Source organism: Chlamydotis macqueenii, chromosome 23 (assembly GCF_036417535.1).
Source record: "Chlamydotis macqueenii isolate bChlMac1 chromosome 23, bChlMac1.mat, whole genome shotgun sequence".
NCBI lineage: Eukaryota > Metazoa > Chordata > Aves > Otidiformes > Otididae > Chlamydotis > Chlamydotis macqueenii.
In genome coordinates, this window is record NC_141578.1 from 2,468,578 (window position 1) to 2,486,588 (window position 18,011).

General features: G+C 51.8%; 1 protein-coding gene across 1 annotated transcript in view; it reads right to left on the reverse strand.

Annotated features, from left to right (window-relative positions):
- LGR6 (leucine rich repeat containing G protein-coupled receptor 6) overlaps window positions 1-18,011 on the reverse strand; it is a 138,159-nt gene that overhangs the window by 62,944 nt on the left and 57,204 nt on the right. The window contains exons 3-4 of the mRNA XM_086765586.1: window positions 13,843-13,914; window positions 5,442-5,513 (exon numbers count right to left, since the gene is read on the reverse strand). Of these exons, the coding sequence (XP_086621712.1) occupies window positions 5,442-5,513; window positions 13,843-13,914 (144 nt within the window). The remainder of the gene's footprint in view (window positions 1-5,441; window positions 5,514-13,842; window positions 13,915-18,011) is intronic.

Below are 18,011 nucleotides of genomic sequence, written 5' to 3' on the forward strand. Positions count from 1 at the left end.
CTCCCTCACACTTGGTAGGAGGCTCAGTCTCCAGAGCTTTGTATTCTTGTATTTTGAAATCCAAATTCCTCTTTGTATTCATCTGGTGATCCCTGCCAAGTTCTCCTTCCTGACAGCTCAAGCTCCAGGCAGTGATGTCTTCACAACCTGTAGCTGACAGGGAGCAGGGCAGGTCTGACTGCGGCCCCACGGGCATGGCTGCAGCTTCAGAGGACCTGTGATGAGGGGTGTTTGTAAGGACAGGTGTGTCTGATGTGGATGTAGCTATTTGGGTGGGTTTGACACTTGCCTCCTCAGGCTGGCTGGCATCCATGGGGCAGAGTGAATCATGAATGCCTCTGTTTGGGAAATGCTGAACCCTTGCAGTGGATGCCTCTCCCTGGAGGAGGAGCTGCCCAGACCACGTGAAGTCCCTGACGAGTGATACTCGGTGATACGCAGTAAGCCAACCTGGAGCAGCAGAGCACATGAAGTGACAGACCTATAAATGCCCTCAGCAGAGAGTTATGTTGGATGATTGGTAACCTCTGGTTTGTCAGTCTTCCCTGCCTCTGTGTTAGTGTTTGTTAGAGAAAGCCCTGTGTTTGAAATACTATTTGCCAAAACTCAAGACTGCATCTTCCTTGGTTAGAACAGGTATAGGGGGATCACATAGGGCAACAGGAACATTCTCTTGGAGATCATCCACAGGGGAATGTGTTGACCCTCCCATCTCACCTAAATTTGCCTGAATCTAAAGTCAGTTTTTTTGGCATGCTGTCTGTCCTGTGAAGGACTAGAACTTCAGTAACTTGGGTTTGCTGAGAGCCAGTATGCATCATCTAGGTAAGTCAAAATTAGTGTCCTCCCATTGCTTGTTCCTGCACCACAACACATCTTTTGTGCGTGACACCAAACCTGCCATGGAAAACCCTGCACGTCTGAAGCTTGTGGGTTGGCAGCTTTGAGAAGGCTCCTTGCATGAAGACTGATCCTCATCCTAGCCTGGACAGAAGGGAAGAGCAGAGGGAGGCCCACAGAGGGAGAGCTGTGTAAGCATGGTCTTTGTGACACTTTCCAGTGCTCCTCCTTCCTTGTTTCTGGTCTTCTAGAGACCAATGTGAGAGCAGGACCGAGACCATGTTAACAGAGAGCTGCTGCTTCCTCTCCCTGGAGGTGGAGTCTTTTGTTCAGGCTGTCACAAAAAAAAAAAAAAGCTGTGTGGGAAGGCATGCAGAGTGCACGTGCAGTACAAGAGGGCTCCAGCGTGGAACAAGCTTTCCTGGGGGGTAAGGTACTCTGGAGAGCTGGCTTCATGCCCTGACTGTGCCACGGACTCTCTGATCATCCTGGGCAGGAGACTCCTGCTTCCCCGTGCATCATCTTTGATAAAAATGAGGACTAACCTTCCTTCTGCTCTCTGAGTGACAATGTTTATTGAAGCTGTCTTTCTGCTTTAAGCATGTAATTACAATTTGATCTCCTGCTGTTAGAGACATCCAGACTTGCTGCAAACTTCCTATCTGGTACCGTGGCCTCACAGCATGCACCTTGTAGGTCCTGAGGAGCACCTAGGTGTCTGCACTGTCTGGCACTCTCAGCCAGCAAGCCAGAGGGACTTCAATACAAGTCTGAACATGCCTCACGCCTAGGACCCCAGCTCGCACCCCAGCAGTGCAGCAAAGGGACCCAGCAGCTCAGTTCCCAGTGCTACCAAGGCTTGGGTGCATGTGTCTCAGTAGGCATCCTCCCTGAATGCTTAAAAGGCAAGACAGCTGCCACCTTTGGAGACAACTGGAGTATATTAACAATTATTTTTCCCTTTCCTGTTGCAGAGACTCTACTGATACATAAGGGTTTTGCTATATTTCAGATCTAACTTGGTGCTGTGCAGGCAGTAAATACTGGAGTAAAGTAAATACTGGACAGTAAATGCAGGACTCTCTGTCCTGCAGCGGCTAGAAGCATCCCCTTCTGTCCCACTTGTCTGTCCACCTCATCCCTTGAATTGCCTTGTAAGTCCTACTGGTAGAGCTATGCTCAGAACAATTATTCTCGGCTTCCACTTGGTTTGGCTGCTTTTGTTATAAACCTGAGAAGAGATGTGTGTATCCCGAAGTCTGGTTTTCCTCTCCTGTATCAATCAGCTTGTCCGTAAGAGATACATGCTTTCCCTTCAAATCCTGCCTGAATCGTAGAATGACGAACATGGACATCAAGTGCAAATATCTGAAAGAGCAAGAAAATAAGCAGCACACAAGCCCTTTCTGTCTAGTACAGCTGTCTGTTCCACCCCACTCCTGTTGGCTCCCATTTTCACCTCCCTTTTCAGCTGCCCTGCCTGCCTAGCATGTGTTGCCAACTTGCAAAGCAGATGGTTAATATTTCACTAAGTGCCATTCGACCCGGTAACTCATAGACTGTCATGATGTGCCATAAAGCCACTTCCCCTTCTGAATGGAAAAAAAATAGTCCCTGGGCAACTGGAGTACACTGGGTCTCAGATAGCCTGACCAGTAATGCTCGGAAACCACGCTGTGGGTGACCTATGGGTGTCCTAGCCTGGCTAATTTTTTTTGGCAATGAATACACAAGAGTCTCATAAACTTGTGGAAAATGACTCAGATATTTGGAAAAGAGGAAAAAAAAATCTCTCCAATGCAGACCTATACTGGAGGCTCTTGGCCTGAGGTTAGTGACTACATTTGGAGAATGTTTCACATGGCAGCACCAGTGAAAACCAAGCAAGGCATCTGAGCTCTGTATCTGCCTTAAGACACAGTGACCACACTGAAGACCACACTGTGCCACTCCTGTTTTTCAAGTCAGGTCTCATTTATCTTTATGTAGCATTTCCCTGTTGGAATGGAGAAAGAAGGAGAAGGTGCCTACAGAAGAGCATCTCTAAATGTGAGCTAGAAGGAGAATTGCAAGACTCCAGCTTCTCCCTGTGCAAGCACTGGTGGAGAAGCACGGGATGGAGACCCAGCAGGTCATGCTTTCACCAGTGTGAGACGCAGCAGTAGTACAAGCCTGTCATAACGCACACTGTGTGTCTTCGGAAGTGTCCCCATCCACCCAGAGCAGGGCTACACCTCACAGCCATGCTGGGCTCAGTTACCCGACATGGTTCTTGGGCCTTCACTGCACCCAAGGGTTCTCTGTTGTACGGTTTCTGTATAAAGAGGAGAAAGTGCAAATTATGATCTTTTCCTGCACGTGCCCTCCACACTTTCAAGTGGCTGAGCGAGAGACACAGACAGGGCTTGGTGCAGTGCTAACGTGGGGCAGAGCTGGCCTGTTCCTGTCCTCCTGGAGAATAACTGTCTGTGGAGAGTAGCTATTTCGGAGAATAACTACCTCCTGTGCTCTCCGTACTGAGAGCAGGTTTTACTGAAGCATGTTGGTGATCTGTGATGAGGGTCTTTCTGAAAGGCACCTTCTGCCCATCCTTAACCAGGTAGCTCGGGCAGGGAAGAGGTCTTCATCACATGGGACACTTCTGAAACTTTTGCTTCCAGAGACTGCCCCCCTGGTTTGAAGAGTTGGACCCAGCCTTAGAAGCACAGCATGGAAAAGTGACTGCAGGTGACCTGACTGATCTCTTATGGCTTTACCCTGAATTCTTGTAAGCACTTTGGAGACACTTGGAGAGGGATCTACACTGGACGAGGTGGCCTCAAAGTGCACTAAGAGCAGGTACCTCTGTGTTGATTCAAGATAAGCCATCCTCTCACCCTGAGCCTTAAATGAAGCCCAAAAGTGCTGTGAGTAGCTTCTTGGAGCATTTTGCATTTCTGGTGTGCCAGAGGCTCGAGCAACAGTGATGCCTGAAGGCAGTCGAACTTTCAGAAGCAAAGGTTGGGTCTATCCAACCATGGGCTTTGATGGCACTGGTTGTCACACACTCTTTGTGGGCACAGGAGAGACAGGCTGAGGGGGAAAGGGGCATCCCCACCACAGTGACCTTCCATGTCACATTTCTCTTGAAAGGGAAGACACTTGGAAAACGGTTTAATCTCCAAAAGCCCAGAGTGGGGGGTCTTGACTCCAGCACTGGTGGTGGTGTCAACACATTTTAATAACAGCCACAACCACGTGCCAACAGCGTTGCGGCAACAAATGCTTCAAATGTCTCCTGGCAGAAAAAACATTCATATTCTGCACAGCCAACACCCCCATTGCAAATTAATATTTAAATTAATATTTACAGAAACTACTACTTGGTGCTTGCAGGGCCACACAAGGAGAACTATGCCCAGTTTTGGGCTGCCCAGTGTGAGAAAGATGAAGAGGAAGCTGATGGGTCCAGTGAAGGGCTGGCTACTGAGTCAGGGTCCCAGAGCACTTGCCCCACAAGGAGAGGTGGAAGGAGCTGGGTTGGTTTCACCTAGCAGAGAAGAGGCTAAGAAGAGATCTGCAGGCACCCCACAACTAACGATGATGGAGCCAAGCTCTTCTGGGCAGTTCCAAGTGATCAAACAAAGAGTCATGACTACAAATTGGGGTCCAGGAGTTTTAGGTTGGACCTCAGCAAAAGTTTCTTCCCTAGGAGTGACAGCCCCAGACCAGGTCACCAGCGAGGGGGGAAGCCCCGTGCTTGGGTTTGAAGGCTTGGACAGACAAAGCTGCAGCTGTCCTACCCAGTATGGGTGGCAGTCCTGCTCCAAGCAGGATGATGCAGGACTGGAGACCCCCAGAAACCATTTCCAGCCAACATTGCCATGATAAAAAGACACAGAAAGACTAGGACTGAAGTTAAGGCTTAGGAGTAAGCTTAGTTTTTCAGTGGTTCAGCCCAATTCAGAATGCTTTCACAAGCTCCAGCAGCGCTGCTTATGCCAGCTGGGCAGTTCCCAAACAGACCTGCCCTAAACTCAGTGGCACCACCAGGATCTGATGTTTGTCCCTTCCCAGGAAAACTGCAAATATTTCAGTGCCATGTCATTTTTAGTGAGTACAGTCGCACAAACCTGCTGTGGGTACTTTAAAGGAAAACCACAATCAGCCTCAGAATCAATAACAGTTTTAAAGCATTCCTACCCTGACACCACTACCCTCTGTCTGGGTAAAACAGCACAGCTCGCATGTTGACAGACCAAAGTGTCCTCTGCGCTCCTGGCAGGTCCCTTCCCCACTGTGGTTCACAGTGGAGAGGACAGAGCCCCTTCTGGGTGGATATTTTCCAGCATTCCTTGAAATGTGCATTGGCACTGGTGGCCTTTTCATCACGACTCACACATGGGGAGCTGTAATTTCAACATCCTTTACCAAAATAGTGTTCCTTCCATGAAAATCGTCCTCCCTTCTATGCTAAGTGACAGTAATCTTTGCTTTAATTGGAAAAGAAAAGGAAGAAGGGACAGAACATCCTTGACAAAAGAACTAATGACTCAAGTGCTGGGAAGCCTGAGGCCCCCAAAGGATTGTGCAGCTCAAAGCATTGATTTTTAATGACTTACAGAGATTGGAGGTTTGGGAGATCTCTCAGTGCCTCTGCAGGGATGCGACTCAGCTGATTGTTCTGCAACATCCTATAATTAGAAAAAAAGAAAACTTTGTTAAAAAGGAAAAAAAAAAAAAAAGCCCAACACAAAATGGAGGATGTTGCTACTTGTTTCTGAAGTTGTCCTGGACTTTTGTTGGAAAGCTGGAGGGGTTGGAAAGCAGCATGTTGGTCACCCAGGGCTCTTAAGCAAGCTTGCAGGCTGCAGGCAGGTGATCTGCAGTCCAGTCTCGCCCGGGATCCTGCAGCAGAGGGTCCCGGGCTGAGTTTGGTGCTGCCGCAGGGGACCCATGGGAGGATGTGACCATAAAGGGGCCTCTCCACTGCACGTGAGCATCTGTTAGGCCAGAGTAATAGTGGTGCTCCCAGCTCTCTCCCATATTCACACTTGCACAGGATGTCCTTCTCCCAGGGCGCATCAGTGGTGATTTCCCCTTTTGGCATGCTGTTCCTGTGTAAGATGGAGGAGCACAGTGCTGTAGCTTACTGAGAAGAGCAAGCACAGCAAGAGTCCTGGGTTCCAGGCTAGCTCTGAGGACAGCCAATACGCTCTGCAGTGAGGGGTCACTGCATGACTTATGTGAACAGCACTGCAAAGAAGGAAGAACTCTGCAAACCTGTCATCTCCTGACTTCACGTCCCTGAAAGCCTCAGCCATGTCCTGTTCCCTCCCTGCACTCATGCTCCCCCAGGAAAGGAAGCCGTGTTCCAGGATGTGTGCACGGAGGACGGTGAAGGGATCTGCATCAGGATCCCAGGTACGCCGCAGGGTGACAATCCAAGGCACAGACATAGTCTGTGAACGTGGGCCTCAGTCCACAAGATCACAGCAACTCTGAGATCCCAGATCATGCTGGCCTCAGCCTTTCTCCATCAGCGTCTCTCTTTGCTCCTGCCTCTCCATCAGCTCCTGGCTCCAATTAAAATAAAATTCCTGGACTTTATCAGCTTTCCTACTGCAAGCTGCTGCTTCATGGCAGCCTGGAGACAACCTTTAGTCAGAGCTTGACTCCTTGCGTCCATGGAGCAATCTCACCACCTATGCAGCAATATGCCCCTTCTGGCTCGTGCAGTTTCTCAGTTGCTGAGTGCAATTTTCTGTCTTCAAGCAGTGGTCTTGGTGAGTAAAGTCCTACAGGACTGCACTGGTTGATGAGCCTCTATCAAATGCAGCACCAGGCCTTCTGGACAAGCTGAGGACTTCGGTGAACATGACAAATAAAGACCATCCAGGCCAGGAACTGCTCAAAACCAGGTCTGGATGGTGCGCTGTCACCTAGGGTTGGCATTGTTCAGGTGACCATACTGGAGCTTGCAGACACTGGCAGACGTGGACACACAACCTGCTGTCCACATAAATCGCAGCTCTTCAGAGGTCATATTTTATTTTCAGAAGTAGGAGGATTGTTTGTTGTCAGAGATCATACCTGAATGACCAGAAAAATTCTGGGATCAGGTCCCATCACAGCAGGATCCTTGCATAAGACAGTCTCAGCAGACTCGCAGCCCTCAGAGGTACAGGCCTGTGCATGATAAACTGTCCCCATCTTGGGAGGCTGAAGTGACTCAGACAGCACCGTCAAAGGGCTGTTATTGCTTGAGGCAACTGTGCCTGGAGCTCATGCATGGGGATTAAAGACATTCCAACCCCTGCACGTTCCCCTTCCCTCCCCATGGGAGCGCCTCTTGGATGTGCCACACCATTCCCCTTGTCTCAAAGCTAGTTTTGTTCTGCATAGGCTCTGGGTTGTCAAAGAGGCAGGGTCTGTCTGGGGATTCCTGAAGTGTCCCAAGCCACCTGCAAGCCTGCCATCCTGGGGCAATACGGCTTTTTTGGTGACGTTTTTTGACCTGTGGTCACAAGCCAGGCTAGTCAGTGCCTGTCCTGGACCACAAAAGATGCTGCAATTGCAGCTCAGGGAGGGGAGAAGTGGGACGATTGGGGGGGGGCATTGGGTAGGATCCATTTGCCCAGGAGACGTGGCATCTGCAGAGCAAGGCCACTCTTGTCAGGCTCACTCCAGCCTACCTGCTGATGGAGACCAGCCATGGGCAGCACTGGGGCAGCGTGTGGGTGGGAGCAGCTGCAAGGCGGCACTGGGTCAGCACGCTTGTGCAGGCAGGTGCTGGGCAGCACTCACGCCGTTGTCTGCGCGGGCAGGCTGTGGGCAGCGCTGGGTCTGCACGCTCCCGCAGACCGGTTGAGGCTTGCTGCGGAACGGAGCGGCGGGGTGGGCCACCCCAGCTGGCTGCTGCAGGTGCGGGGTCTGCAGCCAAGAGGATGCACCCAGGCATTTTGCCCTCCACGTTTTGGGGTGAGGCAGGCTCAGGTTGTGGTTGTACTTGGAGTCATTCCCTGTGGAGTTTGGTGTGGGATTCCTTCTTGGCTAGTAAGTGCTGCTGCTGCTGCAGCACGTTCAGCCAGGAAAGTAAGAGGCCTGGCAACCCAACTTGTGCGGCAGAACATTTGGTGAGGGGTACATGTGCGAGGGTGGGATGTGGTGTGACGCCATGGCAGCGCAAGCTTAGCTGCATGGCCAGTTGGATGGATGCTTCCTGGCTGATGGAGCTGCAGCCAGGGCACTTGGACGGGGAAGTTTCCAGTTTTCCAGAAATTCTGATTAAGCAGCATATTCTGCCACTCTGGAAAGCTCCAAGGCTGGAAGAGCATGGACTAAGGAGTTAATTTAGCAAGTGAAGGACCTTGGCACAGGACACAACCAGTCTATGGAGCTGGTTTCTAATGATCCCGGCACAGAAGCACAGACCCAGGAGCATCAGCCTCTATGAGGAGGGTGTGGGTTGGTCACGCTTCCAAGCAGAGCCCCTGGGAGAGGTGCACTTCAAAGTCTCTTTGCAAAGGGATGTTCCCGTCAGTTGAGAAGATCTCAGAGCACCAGCTACTGCTGCTGGGCATCCATCACCATCAGTCTGCATCCATCTGAGGAGAGCTGAGGAGGCCACATCTTGCCTTGCTTTTGGTTTGGTGCATGAAGATCTCAGCATACTCCCCTGTGCGATGATGTTTTGTTGGTAGTGGGGCAGCCAGGCTCTCCACTTGCTCTCTTCCAAGTCTCCACACACTTGCTTCCCCGGGTGTACCCCTGCCTGGTTTCTGCAAAGGCCTATCTTCATGGCCACTTTCCAGGTGGTTTTTGTGCAGTGAAGCAGCCAGAGGAGGCAGAGCCAAGAATCTGGTCCTCCTTCCAGTAGCTCTGGGATTCACTCCGAGGGCAGGGAGAAGACCATCTGCACAGGCAGGTTTGTGGAGGAATTCCCAGGGTGTTTCCCATCCTTTTTTAAACATAAGCTAATTCTCTGGAAAGACCAGGAAAGCACCAGGCCCCCTGACAGCCCAAGATGCATGCGAAAGTTTACTTGTGGCCACGCACATGACCGCAATTAGCTCTAAGGCTCTAGCATTAAAATTAACCTGGTGAAAATTGTTGCCATCCGGAGCTACGAGCCTGTCTCCTTTGGGCACACCCCTGTCACCAGAGGTAAGATCTCTGATCCTCGTGTGAGTCAGCTCCTGAATACCCCTGGGCTTCAGCGGGGCATGTCTCGGGGGGGGAGCCATTCCCAATTCCGGCCAGGCCTGTCACCTGTCAAACGTCAGCCAACCTGTGCCAGAGCATCCACATCTGTAGACACAATCTGTCCTGAATATCACTGATGCCATCTGCTCCAAAACCTGCTAGTCATGTCTTCGGAGATGGAGAATATGTATTTCCTTCCTTATTGCAGCAGCTGCTTGTCCTTAAAGGCTTATGTCCATCCTCATTCGCCTCTCCTTCAGGTTAAGTAACCTCAGTTGACTTGTTGTTCCTTTGGTTCATCACCACACATCTGGTCCTTCTCACTGTTTTTAAATAAAATAATTTGTTCTTCTACTTCACTGGGCTGCAGGACCCAGTGTTTTATCCCTGCAGTGCACCTTGGCAGCAGAAGCAAACCCGTATGCAGGACGAGGAGCCCCAGACATTGTATTGGTCCTTGTGTGACAGCTGTCCTCCTGCATAAGCTTCTGCAGAAAGCACCCATCAGATCCACCATGGGGGCTTACACCCCCCTTTTACAAGCATGGAAGAAAAACCAGGGCCAATGATCATGGACTTGCCAGGGCCCGCTTCACGCCTCTCCCAGCAGCCACCAGCCCCATGTCCCCCGTGGGTGACACTCCTCTCAGAGGGGTCCCACCAGCCTTGCAGCGTGCACCCCGCGGGAACGGGCTCTGGGTGCAGCAGCGAGGAAGCTCGTGGTGCTGTGTGGTCCCTGCACTTGGCCTGTGTCCATGCAGAGCGGGCAGTGAGGAGGTTACCCAGGAAGGTGAAGAGGGGAAGTGTTTTGAGAATGTCAGGATGATGGGAGTTGGGTACAACAGGGTGATCAAAGGAAAATTAGGAGTCAAAGGAGCAGGGATCTGAGACTGGTCTGGGTACAGGTCGGTATCCAGCTCAGCAACCTCTGTCTGAGCCTTTGCTGGCTGTCAGTGCCCAGGACCCCCAGGGAAGCCTGAAGGGTGACTTGTCCTCCCTCAGTCCTCTCTTAATTTTCAACAGAGTCAGAATGGTTAAGTATAAACTCAACGCTTTGCCTCTACCTAAAGTGAGGAGACAGGACTTTCCTCTCTGTTCCTGTCTTTTAATACCTGACATCCCAGGATTTCTCTGATCTTTCCTGCCTCGTGGGCTCTTCAGATTCCCTCTACAGATACCTCCTTGAAGATCTGTGGGGTTTTGGTGGAGATTAAAGTGCAGGGAAAAGCACATGACTGCAGGAGTGGTTATACTGGTCCTAAAGGAGCAAGGATCTGATCTGGATGGGGAGCAGTGCAGCGAGCAGCTCCTGTCACCGTGAAATGCAGTGCTCTGCACAGCAGAGCTTCACAGCAGCACCACGGGACATGGGCATAGCTGGGGCCAAACCGATGCTCCCCAGTTACCCAACGCATTTCTGTATGCTACACGAGGGACACTAGTTTACAGCAATTTACAGCTGGTTACACCCCCCATGTTTGTGTAGTATCCATAATGACAGCATCCCATAAATCACTGCAGTTCCCCGTTAGCCCCAAATGCCTCCTACTGTCTTCTGAGTTAAAGCTGCTCTTCTCAGTTTCCAAGTGCCAGGTTGCATGCAGATCCTGGAGCAGGTGGCTCACTGGGGGAGTCTGACCCTCAGCAGACTTGGATGGGAGTGGAGAAGTGCAGCAAGGGAAGAGGCAACTGAGACATGGCTTGGCATGAGGATTTTTGGTCATTACCAGGGCCAAAGGAGTGGAGTGAAACAGCCCCATGGTCTGTCTCCAGGCTCTGCGCTCCATCTCTGACCACAGCCAGACTCTGAGGGAAGGTGCAAGCTGCTCTTCAATGGGCTGGGAAGGGACACTCTGCTTCCAAGCTCAGTTCCTGCCTTGGTTTTTCCAGCCAGTAAAATGGCAATAATATCACCTTTCCCCACAGGAGGTTTTGGTGGTCTTATTGCACTACCAAATGATGTTGTGGTGCTGCTGTGAAAGGCACTCTGTGCCACACCACTGTCCTGAGGAGGTCAGAGGGGAGGTGGAGTGGCCCACGGCTCTTCAGCAAGCTGGTGTCAGGAGGGACACTTGTCCCCCTTGGTCCCTGGGGAAATGGAGCAGACCCTACTGAGCTGCTGTGGAGTCACCAGCCCCAACCATGTCACTGCTGCAAGGACCTGAAGGACCTGAATGACAACCTGAAGGAAACACATGGCCTTCACTTGCCTTCTTCAGCACCTTGTGCTTTTCCTCAGTCTTTTTTCAGCAGAGGATGAGTGAGAGTCCCCATCCTTGCCAGGAGCCCTTCCCAATGTGATTAAGTTTGGTGCTCCTAAGGTCTGTCCTGGCAAAATTTCTAGTTCTGTTCCAGCAAATTCCCAGGGACCAGGGCCTATCTTTTCCATGTCCCTCACTGCTGGCCACACTCTTATGGTGACAAGGAAATAAATGAGGGTGACGATTGCTGTTCCTGGAGTGCTCAGGGACCCACAACTGCATCTACCAATGACCCATTCCCGTGGAGCCCATGGAATTGTTACAGAAAGCAATTAGAGCATCTTCTAGAGCAAAAGCACATGGCAGCCCAACACACGCCTGCAAACCTGGCCAGGAAAGCATCAGAATCAGGAAGACCTTATAGTGGCATTCCAGTGCCTAAAGCGGGGTGATACGAAAGACAGGGAGAAACTCTTCAGTGGGGCCTGTTGTGATAGGACATGGGGTAATGGTTTTAAACTAAAAGAGAGGAGATTCAGACTGGACATAAGGGAGAAATGTTTTACGCTGAGGGTGGTGGAGCACTGGCCCAGGTTGCCCAGAGAGGCGGTGGATGCCCCATCCCTGGAAACATTCAAGGCCAGGTTGGATGAGGCTGTGAGCAACCTGATCTGGTTGGAGATGTCCCTGCTTCTTGCAGGGGGGTTGGACTGGGTGGACTTTGAAGGTCCCTTCCAACCCAAACCACTCTGTGAGTCTGTGAAAGTTAAATGCTCCCAGTGAAACGAGGGCTGACAGTGCCCTGCTTTTAGGAAGCAGAAACTGGATGAGTGAGTCACTGTGAGCATCAACCCTTTCTTCACCAGCTGTGGAGCTGGGCTAGTCCTCTGCATGCCTCCATGGGAAAGGTAGAGGGCTTAGAGTAAATTTAAGGCACCTCTGCAGCCAGAGGGGTTGGTATGACAGCCACTCTGTGTCAATGGGCACAGCCCGGCTCAGAGCAAGGAAGATATTGTCCTGAAGCATGAGGACACCAACTTCAGCTCTCACAAGCTTCCCTGTGCAACCGTTTCCCGTCTGGAAATGCTCTGATCCTTCAAGCTTCTCCTTACAATGAGGTCACTGTGAACGTGTCCCTCCTGGTGCTGTCCTGTGGTGGAGCACATCGGGTGCCCATGAGCCCGCATGTCCGTGAGCCCGCCCGCACATGGGCAGCGGGGCAAAGAGAGTGCGCTCCTCTCCTTCTGCCACCCGCGGGGAGCCGTGCTGGCTCCGGAAGGGAGGCATTGCTCTTTTACTCTGCATGAGTAGTTACCTGGGCCTGACACAAATAGAAATTGATCAAAAGCGGCTTTAAAAGCTCCTGCGTTCCCGGAGTAGAAAGTTCCTCTTGTTGAAATTGGGTGGGAGAGCTGCGGTTTTTCCTCAGTTCCTTTGATTTGTTGCCTAATGCAGAGGATGGATAAATCTCTAAGCCCTGAGATTTAGGGCAGGATTCATACTTTACATCTTCAGAAGACGTAGTAAACAGCTCTATACTCTCTAATCCTGGGAGCAGGTTTGTACCTGCTCGCTCTGTATAAACTGGACCGGCTACAACAATTTCACATTGCGGCTGAGTTCAAAACATCCCCTTGGGGATGAAATGTTTATTGCAGGAGATTTTTAAGATGGTTTCTGAAAGGGAGAGAGAGGGACTTCCACCTCAATGACTTGCACAGACCCTGCCGGACTGTCGCACGGATGCAAAAATGCATGCAACTCCACGAGCAGTGAGATGCTCCGGCCTGTAGGAAAATACCAAGGGGAGGAATTTGGTGGTAGCCTTTGTCACCCAGACCTTCCCACAGGGGTGGGCGGTCCCAGCCCTTCAGCACTGGATGGGTAAATGTGAGTGGGCTGCCCACAATGATGAGGCGGCCTTAGTTGACCAGGGCTGGCAGTTCCCCGGCACGGCCTGATGTCTGCAGTGCTCCTGGACCCAGCTGCACATGTCCCCATCGCCGGGGAGCAGACTGGGCTTCAGGTGAAGTGGGACTGCCCAGGGATCCCACCTTCCCCGGAGGCAGGTCATTCCAGAGCCTTGCAGGAGCCTGCTGGGCCATGCAGAGGTTTGCAGAAAGGGCAGGCTGGTTGCAAAGAGGCAGCTGAGCTGGGCAGAGCACAGCAGCTTGTCCAGAGTGCAGGTATCTGGACTTTCAGTTTGCTCCAACTCAACCCCAAGACTCTGCAGCAGAGCAGAAGGGGGCCAGTTTGGGGTCTGGGCACCACCTCTGGGGGACACCACAGTAGGGCATTTGGTGAGTTTTATGCAAAATGTGAACCTCTGCAGATTCTCCTGTGGCTGTTTTCACACAGCACAGAGGGCTGTGCCCTGGAGGTGACCTGCTCCTGCTTTGCTGCAACTTAAGGAAGGAAGCAGTGCAGGGGAGCGGGCAATCCTTGGGGTGGGACAGGGCTCCACACTCACCGAGGGACGTGTTAGCCAGTATGGGTTTAACAACTGACACCACATCGCCTGGTAACTTTCCATCCCTCTCTGGATGGCCACAAGTCCCCGTGCACGGCCAGTGCCGAGGGGCTGCGGTGGCCTTGCAGAAGGGAGTGAGTTACTTACAGAATCTTCAGACTGTAGAGGCCAGAGAAAGCTTCCCCTGGGATCTTAGAGATCTGGTTTCCAGAGAGGCGTCTGCAGAGAAAAGAAGAGCCAGTAATGTGTCAGCATCATTGTAATGACAGTTCCTTGTCTGCAGAGGCTGAACAATTCATGCATCTTGCCACAGTCCTCTTGGAGAGGCTGCAGCACCTGCAAGCTGAGCCATGCTCGTGTGCTCGGGCAGCCTTGGCATGTCATCCCCTCTTACAGCTTGGGGAACAGGCAAAGAAAATAATAGCTTATTACTCCTGCCAGACCCGAATCCAGTGTTTTCAGCATCCAGTGACAGGCCATGGCTCAAGCCATTCCCCGGATACCCGCAGAGGACCTCACTTCACAGAGGTTACAGCACAGGTTGCCTGTGAGATGGACCTCTGCTCGTGGGCGCTATTGAGACAGGCCCTGCTCCACGCCAGATGCCTGGCAGGGAGGGTGGAGCAGGGGCAGAGCTACTTGCTGCTTTTGCATGGTCCTGGGAGGACTATCCCTAAATCACGAACCCTTATCTGTCCCTTTTGTCTGCATGTGGCCTATTTCTGTGTCCTGCAGGTTCTCCTGTCCATCAAAGCTCGATGCTACTTGATTTGCTTCCACCCCCTCATTCCCAGCCCTGCTTTGACCTGTGTGACCACAGCCAAGGCCCAGCTCCTTCAACACATGGCAGTTTGGTATCGCTGCTGGGAGGGCAACCGGGGAAGGGGCTGGAGATGGGGAGCACCATGGAGGTAGAGCCAGCTCATCTGAGCATGGTTTCCAAAACCAGAGGAGTTAAAAGGGATTCTTGGACGAGTTATGGCTGGAGAAAACCATAGGAGGGAAGATGAGGATAGGGACAATGCAGCCTGGGAAGGCTGATGGATGACGATGAATGTGAAGGGATGGGAGAGGAAGACAAAGTGAAGAGCAGCATCACAAAGGAAAGTGGGACCACTGGAGACATAGAAAAGAGCAGAGGACAACATTTGGAACTGGCTGAAAGAATTTATCCAAGGAAATCTGTGGGATTCACCATTGTACAGTATCATCTGATCAGAGTGCTCAAATTTTAGCAAGGTCTAGAGCAGACTGGGCAATAACAGGTATTTGGATTTTTCGCTGACATTGGAAACTGCATCACTGTTACCATCACTTTCACTGACAAGGACAGCAGTCCTGAGAGGCCATGGTGGGAGCCTGTGCTGGAGCCAGGAGTAAAGTCCAGGACTCTTCAGTCTAGGCTTGACCCAAGGAGAATCTTCTCCTTCTCTTGTTTCTTGCATGAGGACAAACATGGACCAAGTCCCAGTGCCCACCAGTCAGAAATAATGAAAAAAGGTTCAACAACCTGATTAAGACTCCAAATTACTACTGTGTTTGTGCTTTACCTTCTGATCCTCAAGTGGTCAGAGGTCAAGGTTGGACTTCTCCATAATCACAGGATAAGAAACTTGTTGTGTGTTTGACTTGGAGTGAAATATTGCATGTCCCAAAGGGAGACGGTGAACATCATTTGTGACCAGGCTCATCTTCACTCTCCTAGAAAGCCCAAACCAGGCCTAAGAGGCTGGGCACAAATGCTGGCAAGCTTGTTGCATTCATTTAGCATTGACAGGAGCCCATTTCTTTTTGGACGTTTTGTCTGGGAAGGAGACAGGTGTCAAGGATGAGCAGTGTAATCCAGGCTGGAAGCAGAGTGCATTGCAGTGAGGACTCTGCAAAGGCCATGGAGAGGATCTGAGCTGCTTTGGGGAGCCACGCTCACCGGTGGCGAAGCAGGCATGTGCGGGTGCCCGAGCTCTCTCCCTCCCTGTCTCTCCTCTTGGGAATCTGGAGAAAATTGCTCCCATAATTAGGCCTCCGACAGCATAAACAGCACAGGGTCGTTTCTTTAATGTGTGTGAGCGTGTTGCAACCTGCCTCTCTGCAGTACGCAAGCTGCCTGGCAGGCTGGGCTATTTGTCACTTGGGGGCTGTGATTTGGGGTAATTGCTCCTTTTGATTGCTGATTTCCACATGGGAGAGAGTGCTGTCCAGGAGTCTGCAGTGCTCGCCCAGAGGGGAGGTGTGAGGTGTTCCTGCACGGCATCCTCAGCCTGCTCCCACCATCCATCCTATCAGGTTGCGCTCGCTCTGCGAGGGGCTGTCTGTCCTCATCCCCCTGCAGCTCCTGTCAGCCCCCATCCCTCTGTCGGCAGCAGTTCGCACATGTTCATGGTGAAATGTGCCTCTCTGCTTGTTTTCTGGCAGCTCTGCACCTTTATGTTCAGTTTTCTGAGCGTGTTTGAGTGTTTGCCAGGACCCTAGGTGAATCTGGGACCTCCAGGATTGGCAGAAGAGGAGTGTGGAGCTTGGATGGAGCCCAGGCTGGGGCTCCTGGCCCCAGGACAGGGTGGCAGGGAGCCTCGCTTGCTGGTGGGACAGGTGCTGGGCCAGCTCTTGGCATCTCAGCATCAGGGGCAAAACAGAACATGAGGGGAAAAACAACTCTGCAGGAGATGCCCTGGTTTCACTGGACACCATCTCTGCATGAATCTAGAGGCACAAAGCATCCCCCTGCCTCAGGAAAAGCAGCCATGCCGCCCTGTTGCTGCTGCTTCTGTCCTTGGCCCTGCCACACTGAGACTGCCATGTCCTTGGCTCACCTCTGGCCTCTGGCTCTTCTGTCTCTAGCTTCACCTCCTCCTTACTGCCAGGGCAGCCCAGCTCCTCTCCCCACAGTGCAGAGCTCCGTGCCAAGCCAAGGAGCAGGCACAAAGGGAGGCACCAGCCGCAACCACTTCACTCAGTCCACCTCCCAAGGCAACTGCCAGTGCCGTTGGAGCCCAAGATGGGCTCGGCTTACTTGTATGCATGCAGAGACTGGGAGCTGGGAGATGTCTGTGTTTGTGCACACAGGCTGAAGTTTTGCTTTCCTAGAGGGGTTCATGGTTGGGACGTGCACACAAGGTCTGGAGATGTGGGCTTTGGAGGTTTGCTATACCTTCCAGGCAGCAGCTGCATGATGCTGTCAGTGGCAGCCAGATGTCCCAGGCAAGGGGGCTCTGAGAGTAGGTCAGGAGTGGGTAGGTCTTTTGGGGTGTCCTGTCCAGCCGGAGGAGTGACCACTGGGAAGAGATGCCTGCTTCCATGTCCTTTGCTCCTGTGTGTTTGTGTAAGAGACCCAAGACAAAAAAGGCTCCCTGTAGTGTGACCCTTCCTCTGTCCGTGGTCACTTGGCAATCTCCCCAGCGCTTGGTTCCCTCTGTCCCTCTCACTCAAACACTCCAGAAATCTCCTAGCCTGGTAGACAAACACTCCTTGAACACATCCCCAGAAGCCAGATTCCGCAGGAAATTCGCTGAAATGGTCCTTTCCTTTCTATTTAAAAGTGAAAAATAACATTTGAAGTGATGCTGCAGTGTGACTTCCCCTGAGACAGCTCTTCATTTGCTCCTTCTGTGGAGAAGGCTGAAGTAAATAACCCCACCAAGAAGCATTGAGAGGTGACATTCCCTTGTGCTGTAAGCACATGGAGGGAAGAGGAGCTGCTTGTGCAGGAGTGAATGTCTGGTCCACAGCACACGAGTTCTGCTCCAGGCTGGCTCACGTCTCTTTTTAGGATAGGCAGGCTTGATTCAGCTGTAAGTCCTGCTGTCCTGGAGCTTATACTGTGAGATAGGGTTGGAGCAAGCTCTAGATTTAAAGTGACCAATGGAAGAGGGAGAGAAGGGGTCCGTGGAAGGGGAGGGTGGGAGCCGCAGTTGGCTGGCTTGCCTTGGAAAGCTCTTGTGTTCAGTGGATTTTAGATTCTGCTCCCCCTGCTTCCCCATTCCTGTGATTTCTGGGAACATTCCTCCAGGCTTTGATCTGCATTCCCAATACACTCCAAGTTGGAACAAACTCACGGTTTACCACCTTATGGTTGCTGCAGTTCAGTTACCACAGGGTCCCACCCCCTCCTGTATCTTGGGCTTCTTGGTCATGCTACAACTTCCATGGCACGCCCAAGGGCTGTTTGTTGGGCATGATCGCTCATGTCACGCGCTCAGGCAACACGATGATGTCCTTATCATTCACATTAGGAGACAGGAACATTGCCCATTGGCAGGACAGGACAAACATGTGTGTCCATATCCCAGTGGAATTATCCCCTTGCCAGATCTTTATTGAAC